The following is a 14,995-nucleotide window of genomic DNA, read 5'->3' as shown; positions in this document are numbered from 1 at the left end:
AACCCTCCCAAGTGTTTGATTCCACTCGGGGAGACGCATTTTACAGCCATCCTCCATGTAAAAGTTCCAGGCATCATCCTTTCAAATTTGCCCCTGGGTCTAGCATTGTGGTGGAGCTGGTTAAGCCGCTGCTTGTGATGCTAGCATCCCCTATCAGAGCCCCTGTTCAAGTCCCACCTGCTCTGCTTCTGGTCCAGCTCCCTGTTAATGCAGTGGAGAAAGCTGTGGAAGATGTCCTAAGTAACATGGGCCACGTGGAAAACCTAGATGGATTTCCTGGCCTCCTGGCTTTGGTCTGGCCCAGCCCCAGATGTTGTGGCCATTGGGGAATGAACTAATCAGTGGAAGATCTGTCTTCTGTCTCTGACACTCTGCCTTTTGAGTAAGTGAAATATGTTTTTTTAACATAGGACACAAACTGTAGTTTTTACCTAAGCAGTTTCATGAATGAGGCTGATTTTAAGTTTCTTCACTGACAACTCCATTTTAACCATTGAACAAATTGTACTTACATTAACAGTAGTAAAAATTCAAATTTAGACATGAAAATGTGGAACAAAAACAAAAAAAGAGCAGGAAGTATTTTCATTACCAGACAGAATAACAAATCCACAGACACTCAGATACTTTCTGAGGCATATCAGAACACCTAGATGAAAGGTTGCATTCATTTGAGAGGTGTCAATACCTGTTCAGTGCTGAGACTATTTGTAGCACTTAGAGTATATGCAAAGTAACATTAGAGGACTGTGGTTCACATTTGAGAAACTCAGATTTAAGCTTTATGCTACAACTTGCCAACTTAACATTATAACTAATGCAGTAATAGTTACTCATTTCATATTTTTTCTTCAGAAATTCCATAAGCAAGTTATCATTTAAGTTCATGGAGTAATGCCACATCTTATTCCTTTTAATAATAAATTTTAATATCCAGATACTTTGTATCAAGGAAATTTTACCTGGCTTTACAAAAGCTCCCAAATACAGTACAGTCATAAAGTTTCTTCTTTGTAGATTCCATTAATTTATAGTTATTTTAGTACAGATAAATGCAGGACACTACTCCAGATTATTGGGCAACAAAAATGTCAAGGTATCACTCTCTGTATTTAAGTACGAGCAGACCACAACCACAACCATGGCAAGCAAATGCCCTCACATGTCCTCCACTGCTTCTTGGTTCCTTTCCACCTCACAATAGTTGGTTTAATGGATACCATTGGGTCTCAACCTATCTCTGAAAGTTCCTTTATTAAAAATTTTGAAATTTAACTAATGGATCATCTATAGCTTCAATAAGCTAGTTTTTTATAGACACCTTATTAAAATAATTAAATGTATCTAAAATACCATTAATGGGTAAAATATTAACCAAAAGAAAAAAATGACACTGAGAGTATTTTTGAGACCATGTTTTTCCTAACTAGAAAAGCTGCGGGATTCGTAATGACAGCAGACATAATGACACTTTAACCCTGCTGTTTCACAACATCGATAATAAGAGTAAATGCATGAAGCACAGAAAAGAGGAGCGGGATTTCAGGAGAAAAATCTTACAAAAGTGTTCACAGTGCTTATAAGCACTAACAATATTTTCTCCCTTTAAATAGTTCAAATCTTTATTTCATTTCTAATTTTATCCAAAAATGAGAACCTAATTCATTACATAATGTTTCTTATTAATTTCAGTTTTCAAGTATTTTCTTTCATGACAAAAACACACTTACGGACTGAGCTTTAAAGATGGAAAAGTTCATTTAAAATAACTGATACATTCTCTGCCCAAAAACATAAGAATTAAGACTTAACACCGTAACCACTCAAGTTATATGTAATAAGAAAAGGGGGGAAAAATGGTCCAATATAATCAACGTCTTCTTTTTCAAAAGATTTAAAAACAGATGCCTTAATGTGTGCCTAGATTCCCAGTAACAGGATATTCTGAAATCTAAGGAGCTACAGAAGAAAAAGCAGAGTAAGTTTGATTTCCCTGCCATTGCTCCATAAATGTTCCTGTTGTTTACTTTGGATTTCCTTTGTACTTTCACTGGGAGATTTTCTGCCTTCATCTTTCATGGTGATGGCATGTTTCTGTGTGTAGCACATCCTTAAGCATCTTTTGAACACTGGACAAGTGGTGACAAACTCAATTTCTGTTTGTTGTGGAAGGTCTTTATTTCATCTTCAGTCAAAAAATGAGAGCTTCACAGGGTACAGTATTCTGGGTTGACAGTTTTTTTTTTCTCTTAAGACTTGGACTATTTATTGCCTTTCTCTCGCAGCTTGTAAGGTTTCTGATGAGAAGGCAGCTGTGAGTCTAATTGGAGATCCTCTGAAAGTGATCTGACGTTTTTCTCATGCATGTTTTAGAATCTTTTCTTTGTGTTTTACTGAGGAGAATTTGACAACAGTGTGTCACGGTGGAGATCTTTTTTGGTCATGTTTATTAGAAATTGTATGTGCTTCCTGTACTTGGATATCTATTTCTCCAAATTAGGGACGTTTTCTCCAATTATTTTACTAAACAGGCCTTCTCCATTCTCTTTGCACACCTCAGGAACTCCTTAAAGACCCATATGTTAGGTCATTTGATAGTATCCCATAATTCTCCAATACTGTTTTTTAGTTTCTAATTTCTTCTTCTTTGTTTTGGTCTGACTGTAAAATTTTCAGAGATTTGTCTTCTAACTTGGATATTCTTTCTTCTGCCTCACCAAGTCTGTTGTTAAGGCTTTCCACCGCATTTTTTATTTGCTCTATTGAATTCTTCGATTCCAGTGTGTCATTTTGATTTCTCTTTAAAATCTCGATTTCACTGGAAAAATTTTCATTCATGTCATGTATGGATTTCTTTGGTTTGTGGATTTGCTTCTGATTACTTCTAAGTAATCCTAAAATCAACCTTTTGAATTCTGTTTCAGCATTTCTTCAATCTCTTCATCTTCACATTCTAGAATAGAAGTGTAGTTATGTTGCTTTGGGGGCATCATGTTGTTTTTCTTATTCTTGTTTCTTGAATTGCTGTGTTTATTTTTAGGCATTTGTGGAAATATTTGTTAGTTTTTTTCCCCCTGTATGGCTTCTATCTTCGGATTTTGCCTCTTTGGCTTAGGGGAGTGTCTGCTCTTTCAGTGAATACCCAGAGGCATGTGCTGGGTATGACCAGGCAACTTTGTTCAGTGCTGCAGTGTGAGGTGCGTGTCCAAGGTGATACCCAAGAGGTTTAATCAGTTCTATTGATGTAATCTCATGCTTACCTCCTCTCCTTCAAAGAGACTAATGCCTGAGCATTGTATCCCAGTGGATACAATATTCATCCTCACTGCCACAAGAACCATACAAAGGATCCATGCAGTCCTTGGTGTGAGCACAGATCCTGCAGCAATGACCCTCACCAGGGAATCAGGGAGCCCTGAGTGTGTGGAGCCGCCTACAGTGACTACCCAAAGACCCAGCCATACCCTCCCTTGCAGCCACAGTGTTTTCACAGTCCCAAAACACAAGGCTCCCACAGTCACGAGCACCCAGGCCCTTGTTAATTCTCCCAGCCAGACTCGGGCATCTCCTTTCGGCTGGTTACTTGGCGCACAGATACTAGCTGGCACAGCTGTTATATATGTCCAAAATGGCACTCACTCTCTCTTGGCTAGTTACAGGATGCTAGTGCCAGGTAGTCGGGGAGAGAGAAACATGCACCCCCCTCCCTTTTTTCTTCTAGGTTGGCCAGTATGCTGTCGCCCAGCAGGGCTCCAAGCCAGACTGTTCCCTCAGCTTTATCGCCAGTGGCTTGGGCTGCTGCAGTCTGGTCTCACCTCACTCTTCAAAGCTGATACAGAGGTTCTCAGGTGCTGGGGTCCTGAGTTGTGTGGGTCTACACCCTTCACATAAGTCCACAGTGTCCATCTGATTTGCATGGCATTTCCTCTGCCATTTTCTCCTTAACTCTTCCCTGAGATTGGACCCTCTCCATGTAATTTTTTTTTAACTACCTTCCCCTAGACTAGAGCAGTGAGCTCCCTCCCTATTCTGCCATGTTGGTGTCTCTCCTAAATAAATCTTTTTTAAAAATGTGCTATGTTATATTAAATGTAAGTGTATGACGCAATCAGCAGGTTCCCTAAACAAAATGGAGTATATGTTTTAGGGTTTGTGTATCTTGTTTTTTGTAGATAATACATTGACTGTAGCTAGTATTTACTTGTTACACCTCTGCAATTGTTTAAATGAAGAACTTTCTGCTCTTACATAGAACATACCTAGGGAAGAACTGGGGTTGGCAACAGTATCATTCTGAGTGTTTGCTCGGAAATCTGCTAGTTCTGTTTTTTAGAAGGGCAGAAGTCTATTAAGAGATAAAAAAGCTATACCACTTCCACAGAAAAGTGCGTATATCAAGATTTTGTGGGTTGATTCCAAGGGACTCAGATAATCTGGTTTACTCATGAATACCACCCAGTCTGCAGATTGTGATACAGAAAACAGTGGAACTGCTTTGCAAGGATATTTGAGAATTCTGAAAATGAGAAAGATGTGTCTTAATGAAGGGATTTCATCTCGAAGTAAATGACTAGTGGATACATTTACAAAAGAAACCACAACAAAGCCAGTGGTTTGGAGATCTTGACTCAGCTATGGATGTGGGTTAAATTTATTTGTACATTTAGGCTCATCAGACCATTCACCTTTCCTTGAACATCTGTACATCTCTCTCGTTGGCTCTTACTGAACCTTCAAATGGAGTGACTTTACTTACAGTTTGAAATTTCTCTCATTATGTAAGAGCTACCCTTCCAAATCTTTCAGTATGTGAGGGGTCTTCAAAAAGGTTATGGAAAATGTGTGTTATGAAAAAGCTATTCATGGATTTCAGATTTTTGTTTGCTGCAAAACTTTGAATTCCATTTTCTGCAAACCTTCTAAAGTACCCTCATATTTAGAGCCCAGGCAGGAAGAGGCCACTCTTCTAAAGGAGTGGTTTGAGGAGAGCGTAATAAAGGACTGTTTTTATAAATTCAGATGTAGAGATGGTGCTGCTGCACGGGGCTGTTTAAAACTGCGTGCTGTCACCACCACCCGGAGGCTTGTGCAAGGGAGCAGTTACCGGATTAGGAAGAGGGACATGCCGAGATGGAACCGGAGCCCTTCAGTAAAGGTCACAGCCAACCCCCAGTGAATCCTCTGGGGAGGAGCTGGGGAAACGAAGACCCTGCCCCTGCCTCTCTCTCCCTTCTGTCTTCTGTCTGTGCTGCCATTGATTGGACCCAGTTGGAGGTCAAAGCAGAAGAGTGCCAGTTGTGTGAGGAAGGGCAGATGGCAGAGAACCTCAAGCCCACCCAACTCAGCCCCATCAGTCATTGCACTTTGTTTCGACCTCAGTTGTAGCACTGAGACTGGCAAACGTTGCATTATATATGTATGTGGTAGTTCTCATACTGAGAGAGAATACATCCAATAGGATTTCTCCACTGACATATCTGCAGGCCAGGGACTTGCACAAGAGTAAGCATGGGGTCTTTTTAACTGACCCAGTTCCTAATGGGATTTTTCTGTTTTACAGTTGAATAGCTGAATAGGAACTAAGTCTGCAGCTTCTGTGACTCCTTGGATAATTTTTTTGGAGCTATGGTTTCAAATTTTGCTTTTTTTCCCCTTTCACTTATACTTCTACTTAGTCTTCCTTTAGTCTGCACTTTCATATTCTACATTTGTACAGACTCCTGTTGGCTTGACTTTTTCAGCATAGTCTCACCACTGCCGTGGGAGCGTCCCGGGAGATACACCTACCACCATCCTTGCCTCAGCACAGTAGTACTGTGTATCACAGAAAGCGTTGTTAGGTTACAGTACTGTGAAGTAAGATACTCCCAGTGTACTTTTTATAAAATGCATGGCCCACTTTGTGTTGTATTCTATTCTATAATTCCTAACTGTTTCTTTGTAATATTTCCCTTATGTGGATTGTCTCTGTTTTTTCCCTCTTCTTGTTCTATCTATGCAGCCAAGTGTTTTTCAGTTCAAAAATATTGTAAAACATGTAGCATAAATTTATCATTTTAGCCACTTTTAAGTATATTGTTATGTGACATTGTACTACCATCACCACCATTAATCTCCAGAACTCTTTCATTATCCCGTGCTGAAGTTCTGCCCACTAATTAGCTCTGTTCCCCTTTCCTTCCAGTCCTAAATAACCAGCATTCTACTTGTCTCTAGGAATCTGCATATTCTGGATGCCTTAATAAAGTGGAATCATACAGTACTTATTATTTTGTGTCTGGCTGATTTCACTTAGCTTAATCAAGTTTCATCTATGCTGTTACAGCTGTTTGAATTTCATTCCTTTTTAATGCTGAGTCTGATTTCATTGAATGTATACATATATGTGTGTGTCTATCTTGTTGATAGATCTTTTGGGTTGTTTTCACTTTTGGCTGTTGTGAATATCACTGGTACATGAGAAGTATGTGTTTGAGTCCCTTTGGGCGTATATTCAAAAGTGGAATCGCTGTATCCTGTGGTGTTCTTTGTGTTATGTTTTGAGGAACTTCCATATTATTTTCCACCAGTGGTGACACCCTTTTATATTCCCAGCAATGATGCACCAACACTTGTTTGCTGCCCTTTGGGTAATAGCTATCGAACAAGTAGTACCAGCACAGATTTCTGTTTCTTAATATTTTCTTTTTTTTAAGATTTATTTATTTGAAAAAGTTACAGAGAGGCAGAGGCAGAAAGAAAGGTCTTTGATCCATTGGTTTACTCCCCAAATGGCTGCAATGGCCAGAGCTGGGCCTATCTGACGCCAGGAGTAGGGAGCTTCTTCCTGGTCTCCCATGTGGGTATAGGGGACCAAGGACTTGGGCTGTCTTCAGCTGCTGTCCCAGGCACAACAGCAGGGAGCTGGATCGATGGGCTATCTTCAGCTGCTTTCCCAGGCACATCAACAGGGAGCTGGATCGGAAGTGGAGCAGCCTGGATTCGAACCAGTGCCTATTATGGGATGCCGGCACTGTAGGCGGTGGCTTTAGCTTTACCTTTACCTGCTATGCCACAGTGCCGACCCCTGTTTCTATCTTGATAAGCGAAAATTTCGGCTTTTCTAATTCTTTGATGGTCTCCTGGCACTATGTCTGCTGCTCTCTAGTACATAAGTATTTATCTTGCCCATCTCAATTATAATCCTTTTGAGATCAAGATTCTGGCCTGGGGCTAGGATAATAGGCACTGAGGAGGCATTTGTTGAATGCCTGATTTGGCTTTTAGCTTTGGTAGTGAATAATGTGATAGCACTTCAGGTTAAGACATTTGCCAGTGATTTTAATGAGAATTTGATTCTCCATGTGATTTACAGTTATAATAGAGGTCAGGAAAAAGAGAAGGAAGGAGGGCAAGAGGGAGGCAGGAATATCATTATGTTCTTAGAATTATGTGTACAAACTATGTTGAATCTATTAAAAACATTAAAAGTTAAAATTTGAATAAATAAAATGTAAAGAACCAATAGAGATCGAGACACTTAAACTGTACACAAGGCTTAATTAGATGCAAGAGAGAATAAAAAGGAAACTTCAGTGTAGACTGGGGAAGTGAAAGAAACTTTGGAGTGTGACTCTCATTACTCAAGGAGTTGGATTCCTACTCTATTAAATGATCCCATGGTCTGTGTACATTTAGCCAGCTGTTTGAATGCCTCTACAGCCTAGCCTCTGAATCATTTCGGTGCTGCCTATAATAATAAATAGCTACTAGCATTTTTGAGACTTACTCTTTGCCAGGCCTTACTGTGATGACTTGGAATGTGTTACCTAATTTCTTTACAGAAATCTATCACCATATTACTGAAGAACAAAGTGAGGCAAGAGTGATGATGTAACTTGTAAGTGTAATTTGAATGTAGGCAGTTTGGCTCCAGCGCCTGCTCTCTAAATAACTGTGGTATCCTGCTTCTCCTTAAGTTTCTTTTTTTTCTTTTTGTAACTAATAGAATATTTTGTTTAATATTAAATATTGTGAATAAAAATTACTTTATTTAGCACAGTAATAAATCCATATAATCTAAGTAGTCAAGTAGCACTAACAAAGGCTTAGAACCGACCAAATCTACCTCATTTCTCCCCACTTTCCAGTCTTCTTCCTTAGAAGCAGTAAGATTTGTTTCTCAACTTTCTTCTGCCATTTACCCAAGTCCCTGTTTCTATTGCGGACATTCAGTGTGGATGACTTCTGGTCAGTGCCATCTTCTGTATTTTCTCTCCCCAGTGTAATTATTTCATAATTCTTAATTAAATCCATATTCACTTAACAAATTTCATATATAACTGAGGAGTATCATGTATTACATATTTTGATTGTTAAGACTTTCCTTTTTATTATTTCCTGTTAAACTTTTTGTGTAATTTTCTCTGCTATTAGTAATTCACCACACCATCTAATAGCTTCGCCACCCCGTTTTCTGTAATGTCAGTTACATCAGATGATTTCTGTTAACTTTATTTTTGCCATTTTTGTGTATTCCCAGCTGTGTTGGTTGAACCCCCATTGTAGGGGTCCTCTTTGTGCCCTCACCAGAGTACAGTCTTTCTGTTGAGTGAGGATGGGATGGCTATCTAGCCCCGCGACTCAGGGAGAGCATCCAAGTATCCACCTGCTTCTCACAGGGTATTCAGCCAGATCCTCCCTGGCTTAGAAATATTTGGCTTTCCAGGATCTCTTTTGTCAATTGTTAGTCATTCATTTTCTTTTCTTCTTCCACATTCTATGCCTTTGGTCTTTCTTTTCTCTGTGTCCTTGTTGATTTATGTTTAAAAATAACAAAAGTAAAAAATACTCTTTTTCAACTTAGTATTAGGTAGGTTTTGGGGAGAGGAAGTGAGAATGAGTGAACTCATAGAAAATTATTAAAATGTAGCTTATATGAAACAAAAGAAATTAGGAGCATGTATAATAATATCACTGGAGCTAACTACCGATATCATTTTGGCATATGTCCTTTCAATCTTTGTGTACAAACTGGGCAGCTAGAAATTGGATTATGCCATAGATAGTGCTTTGTTAGCAAAATGCTATTTCACAAATGAATTCTCTAATGAATGTTGTGCATTCATTTCCTATTGTGGTCTATTGGCATTTTCAATCTATTTTTATACAATACCACACCAAAACAATTATTTGAACAAAGAAGGCATGTAATAACCACTCCTTAAAAAAATAAAACTGCTGTAGCTACCTTTATTGGAAGCTCCTGTGTTAATGTTCTGTGCCCTGGTGCTGGTTTCAGAAGACCTGTGTTTCATTTGTTGCATTCAGCCTGCAGGTGGCAGAATTGTTTTATCTGAACAGCAGTTGGAAAGGTCCAATTTATTTGATGAGTTCTGCGTTGGAATGAGAAGTGATCAAATGAGCAATCTCTCTCCCTATTAGAGAAGAAACAAATTAATGTAGGTTTAGGGAGCCACACTAAGAAAGTAATGGGAAATTTAGTACTTCATTTGGTCTGTCTTCATTTCTTGATTCTGTGTGCTAGCATTATGGGCTTATAAACGGGCTAGAGCATGACACTCAAGCTGTACCATATGGAAATTGCTGAATTTCCTTAATTACTTTAGTCAGAGTAATGGAGCTTAGATCTGCTTCATATTAACCACAAAGCAGTTTGTTCTGCATTTGCATTTTAAGATTTGCTTGTGTTAATTTTATTTTTAATCCAGAGGCTTTTTAGAATTCATGTGAAGATCATCAGTTTAAAGCTTTCAGAGAGTTTTGTTCTTAAGATAAAGGAAATACTTTAGAAAACAAGAGGTTAGAATTCGGCTCGTGTACTGTGTTTGAAATTAAAGTCAGAAGTGTGCCACGGAAGAATTGCAGAGCAGATTTGAAGCTGCCACGGATGCAGTGACGAAGGTGTGCCCGTGTGGCCGATAGAGCAGGCAAAACGGCAGTGTGCTTGGCAAAGCAGTTGATTGTGTCAGTCTCTTTTTAGGCAAAAAAAGATGAATACAGTCCTAAGTGATTTGTTAGACCTTACTTTAAAAATTAGTATGTTTAAATAAAAACTACTTGAAATCTATACTACCCTTATAGTTTGAAACATTTCTACAAGCCAGTTAGGTCTAATTTGCTAGCTATAAAAAAAGGAGAACACTAAAATGACTACAAAAGGGTTCAGTTCTAACTAAATTTGAGTATTTTTGAGTCCTAATTAAAATACCGTAGAATAAGCAGTTAAGCAAAAACCACACTTCCTTTATTTCTTATCCATCGTTGTGCCCAGTAAGTAGGAGATAGAGTTGCTGCACATTTTTAAGCCTTCTCGATTTGACAGGAGAATGGTAGAATGTACTGCTTACCACAGAGAAGAGGGAGGCTGTGATTAATGTCTGATGACAATTAAATTGTGTTAGGTCTAGGTCAGAATGTCATTCCTGGGAGTCTAGAAAGGTCCACACTATCTTAGGATTTGACACAGCCATAAAAGGCAGGCATTAACTATGTACAGCCCTGTCACTCAGAGCTGATAGAATGATTCTGTAATTACTTCTCCATTGGAAAAACACATTTGGATAAGATGTAAATACTGTTCCAATCCAGGGAGGATATACTAGAGTGAAATGTTTCTACTGTCATTACATTAATAACAGTATAACTAAATTCTCATGTTTTGAAATGGTTTCTCTGACATGTAAGTCTGAGGATATATTGGTTAGAGCAATCAGAAAATATATTGCACATTTTATTCTTCATTATAAGCCAGTATAATCAATCAAGAAATAGTCCCAAATGATGGCATGTCCAAAATATTTTTGGTTTTTGTCACTTTTGTTTCTGAGTGAGGACAGTGATCTATTACAGAATTTTTATATTTCACTATCATTATTCAGAGAAGCAATTTCAGTTCATCCAGAAGGGTGACTTTATGAAGAATGGTTATATTCTTTTTATATTTAAAATAGGAAAAAATTTGAGCTTCTTGATGTGGTATTTTTGGGAAATAATGCAGACGTTTCATTATGTAGCACTTAATGTGAGGAATAATGGAAATGTGAAGATCTCTTAGGTGAAAGGTTATAATAGGCGATAGAATCATAAATATAAATTGTATCATGGCAACCAGAACGAAAGTATAAAAATATGGAAAAAGAGAGACTGTGTTGAAAAAATGGTAGTGTTTGTTGTAAATTAGAATCTGGATGTAGACTCGTTGAGGTCCTTTTATTTTGCTACATGTACCTGGAATGTAGTTTGGCATATAAGAAATATTATTTTGCATAATGCCAGGCTTGAACTTTTTGATAGAATAACAGATTGGAAGTTTTTATTAAGCAATGCTTTTCAAGGGACTGGCCTCTTAAAATGGTACTACTTGGAAGATAGCTTTGTTTTTATAATAAAAATCCGATTTGCCACCACGAACGTAGAACAATAAATACTGAGACTTGAACTGTACACTCTTTAGGTAATTTTATTTTCTTTATCAAGTCATGTAAAAATTGAAAAGAAGCACAACATAATGTAGGGGATTAGAATGCTCATTTTATAATTTCCAATTTATGATGAAATTATCTATGTAGCTTTCAGCATATTTTAAGAATTTCTGCAATTATGTGTAGTATTGCTGTGGCTTGTATTTGGAGGCACATCACTGATCTTGTGATATGTTTTGTGTGTGTGTGTTTGCTCTACTTCCTTAATTCCTAGTTCACTGAAGAATTTGGTGTTCTAGTGTTTTAGAAACAACAGTTGAAGTAGTGCATAGTAGTTTACATTATTTCCTACTGTTCTAATTTCTTAATGCGGCTATTTTTATCCATGAGGACTTACATACTAAAAAAAAAAAAATACAAAGGCTTTTCGAAGCTATGTCCTAGTTAAATTTGCCTTTCACCTGGAGGTAGCTTGGGAATTAAATTAAACTGTTGTGCTAGAGTTGTAGTGGATATGATTTGCATGATCTGTGTTCTCCAGTTTTAGGCAATATATGGTGTCTGTCTCTCCTTCTGTATTTCCAATATATCATGTATATTGTTATATATGTATAATGTTTATCTGTTATTCTGTCAAACAAGTTCAAGCCTGGCATTATGCAAAATAATATTTCTTAATCAAATACATATAAAGATTACCTATTCTCGTCCACATTTGTGGAATCTTTATTGTCAGTGGTAGAAGTGGTTTATTAATACAAGGGTTCTGTATGCACAAGGTAGGGAAAGTTCTTTTAGGGCTTTTGGTTAGCTGTGTAAGTTGATATGCTTTGCTGTGTTTGAATTTCTGAGAGAACAAGCTGTAAATAACTGGTGATTAATTGATAGTGCATATTTGTAAGGAACATGGAGAAGCAAAGCAACAGGGAAGTAGAGTACTACCGTGACAGGCAGACCTCATCAATAAAACTAGAATCTTCCTGTAGATGAAACAGGCTTCCTGATTTGGGATGTGGTTTAGGATCTATCATCATCAGAGCTACAGGAGTTGGGGCGTAGTTCTATTTTTCTAGCCTTCGCAGAATTTGGGGCCAATTGAAATAGCAAGAGATAGATGGAGATGACTAACAATCTTAATGCCGATGGTAACCTCGGCCTGGAGAATGTAGCGGAGACCCTTGACCTTCCACAGTTGAGTTTTCCAGAGCAGCCCCATGGTTCAGCTTTTGGCTTTTTAAGCAGACATGGAGAGTTCTTATGCAAAGCAAATACACACAGTGAGCCTTGGCAGTGGGAGCAGAGAGAGGTGGCCCCATGGATCTGCTTTTGAAATGCAGGTCCATTCCTGCCTTACACACAAGAGCTGAGAGCAAAGTGCGGGTTCTTCTCAAGTGCATTAGCAGGGAGATGGATTGGAACTGGAGCAATCAGGACTTGAACTTGTACCCATATGGGGTGCCAGCATCATAGGTGTCCCCTTAAACCACATTTTTCTTTTAAAATATAATTTCTTTCTTTCTTTCTTTCTTTCTTTCTTTCTTTCTTTCTTTCTTTCTTTCTTTCTTTCTCTTTCTTGTCTTGTCTTGTCTTGTCTTGTCTGTCTTTCTGTCTTTTGTAAGCACCTTGCTTGATAATTGCCTAGAGAACAGGGGAACTATGAAAGAAGAGTTGAATATATTCCAAAAAAGAATTGTATTAGAAACAAAGTTTAAGATTTTATGTTTCCATCCTGTTTACTAGACACTGAGTTTGCTAGTTGGGAATCTTTTAGACTTTGGAGTATCTTCTTTCTGTAATAGAATTTTATTTTATTTTACTTGGACATGTATTGATGCCTTGCAAGGTGCATTTTTGGGTTTGGTTAACCTTTCCCATTTTTTATTTCAGTTGATCCTATTAAGATACTAATGCCATCACTGTCTCCTACAATGGAAGAAGGGAACATCGTGAAATGGCTGAAAAAGGAAGGTGAGCAAGTACACCACCGGTGTTGGGAATGATGCATTTTACTTGACCATTTGATTGCTTTCCTTGGTTGTATTGTGTGATAAATGATATAAAAGAAAGAAGTGCTATTCCTTTGTTAGTTAATGTAAGCTTGTTTAGAAAATCAGTTTCCCACAGTAATGCAGTGGAGGGTTTGTGGGTTTAGTCTAGAATCTTCATAAGCACAGAATGGCAAAATTTTTAAGGCTTTTCTCCCAGATTTTAGTCCTTATGCCTGGCTTTTAGTTTTAACACACATAGATTTGTCAGCCCCCTTAATTTATAACTTTATCAAGATTTTTTGCATTTGTGTGTTTTCCTGGAACAAAACAAATTGATTGTAAATTTCATTGGAAAGAAGATACAAGTAAGACGAATAAGGAAAACTTGCATAAGAAGAATAAGGAAAACCTGCAAAAGAAGATGGGTAGCCATATTAGTTACTGAAACATATTATTAAGCCTCTGTAATTAAAGCTGTGGGGTGCATGTCTAAAAAGACAGACTAATTGAACGGAACAGAAAACGAGAACGTAGATGCAGTTGCATGTGGGTATTTAGTGTATAATGAAAGAAGACAATATTAGACTTATTCTTTATGTTATGCCAAGGATAAATTACAAATGAATCAGACACTTAATGTACAAAAATGAAATCATGTCAGTACTAAGGGGAAAATGTGAATTCTTCTGAACCTGAAAGTGGACTAAACACCCTAACTATAACTCAAAATCCAGATATAGTGACAGAAATATGGTTAAGTTTGATGATAAAAGTAGTGACTTTTGTATAGCTAAAAACATGATGTCAAGGATGGCAAATTTATGTGATTTGCAGTTTATCTCACAAAGAATTAATACCTAAAAAATACAGAGAACAAGACTATCAAAAAATATGAACAGATAGTTTATAGAGAAAGACTTGCTCGTAGTTCTTAAACAGAAAAAAATTCTTAACCTTTCTATTGGAAAGAAATACACAGATACACACTAGGATAATATATTTCTTACTGATCATATTGGCATAATGAAAACTTGACAAACTATTGTGTTGATGAGGCTACGGGGGGAAGCAGGCGCTCTCAGACATTGCTAGAGGAAATGCAAAATAATATAAGCCTTAGAGAAGAGAATTTGGCAATATCTAGAGAAGTTACATTTCTATTTGCCCTTTGGCCCAGCAAGTCTATTTCTGGGGATCTATGTCAGTGTTACACTGGAGAAAATAAGAAAGAATGTACACACAAGGCTGTTAGTGCTGGCTGTGTTTGTAATACAACCCAAACATTGGCCAGTACATGATTTGTTGAGTACTTTTACTACATTCACAACAGTGTTAAAGAATAAAGTGTGTATATATTGCTATGTAGTGATCTTCAGTGAAAAAAGCAGGGTAGGGAAAAGTGAGTACAATATGTAGTAGTCATCAGAGTAAGTGCTAATATTTAAAAATTTTGAAAGATAAACAAAAACTTACATACATACAAATGGTTATCTATAGAGTAATGGAGCCATGAGATGGAGAGGAGAGTGGATGCTAGAGTTTTCTGATAACATCTTGTTTTGCCTCTTTGACTATGTATTTTTC

At 37.6% G+C, this 14,995-nt stretch overlaps 1 protein-coding gene across 2 annotated transcripts in view; it reads left to right on the top strand.

Moving 5' to 3' along the window:
• The window catches only part of PDHX (pyruvate dehydrogenase complex component X), a 98,021-nt gene that overhangs the window by 7,177 nt on the left and 75,849 nt on the right, over positions 1-14,995 (top strand). For both annotated transcript variants that reach the window (XM_051825977.2, XM_008269678.4), the window contains exon 2: positions 13,311-13,391. In XM_051825977.2, coding sequence (XP_051681937.2) covers positions 13,311-13,391 — 81 coding nt within the window. The remainder of the gene's footprint in view (positions 1-13,310; positions 13,392-14,995) is intronic.

Source organism: Oryctolagus cuniculus, chromosome 1 (genome assembly GCF_964237555.1).
Source record: "Oryctolagus cuniculus chromosome 1, mOryCun1.1, whole genome shotgun sequence".
NCBI lineage: Eukaryota > Metazoa > Chordata > Mammalia > Lagomorpha > Leporidae > Oryctolagus > Oryctolagus cuniculus.
The sequence above is the reverse complement of the archived record's forward strand: the minus strand, read 5'-3'. Positions and strand labels throughout refer to the sequence as shown.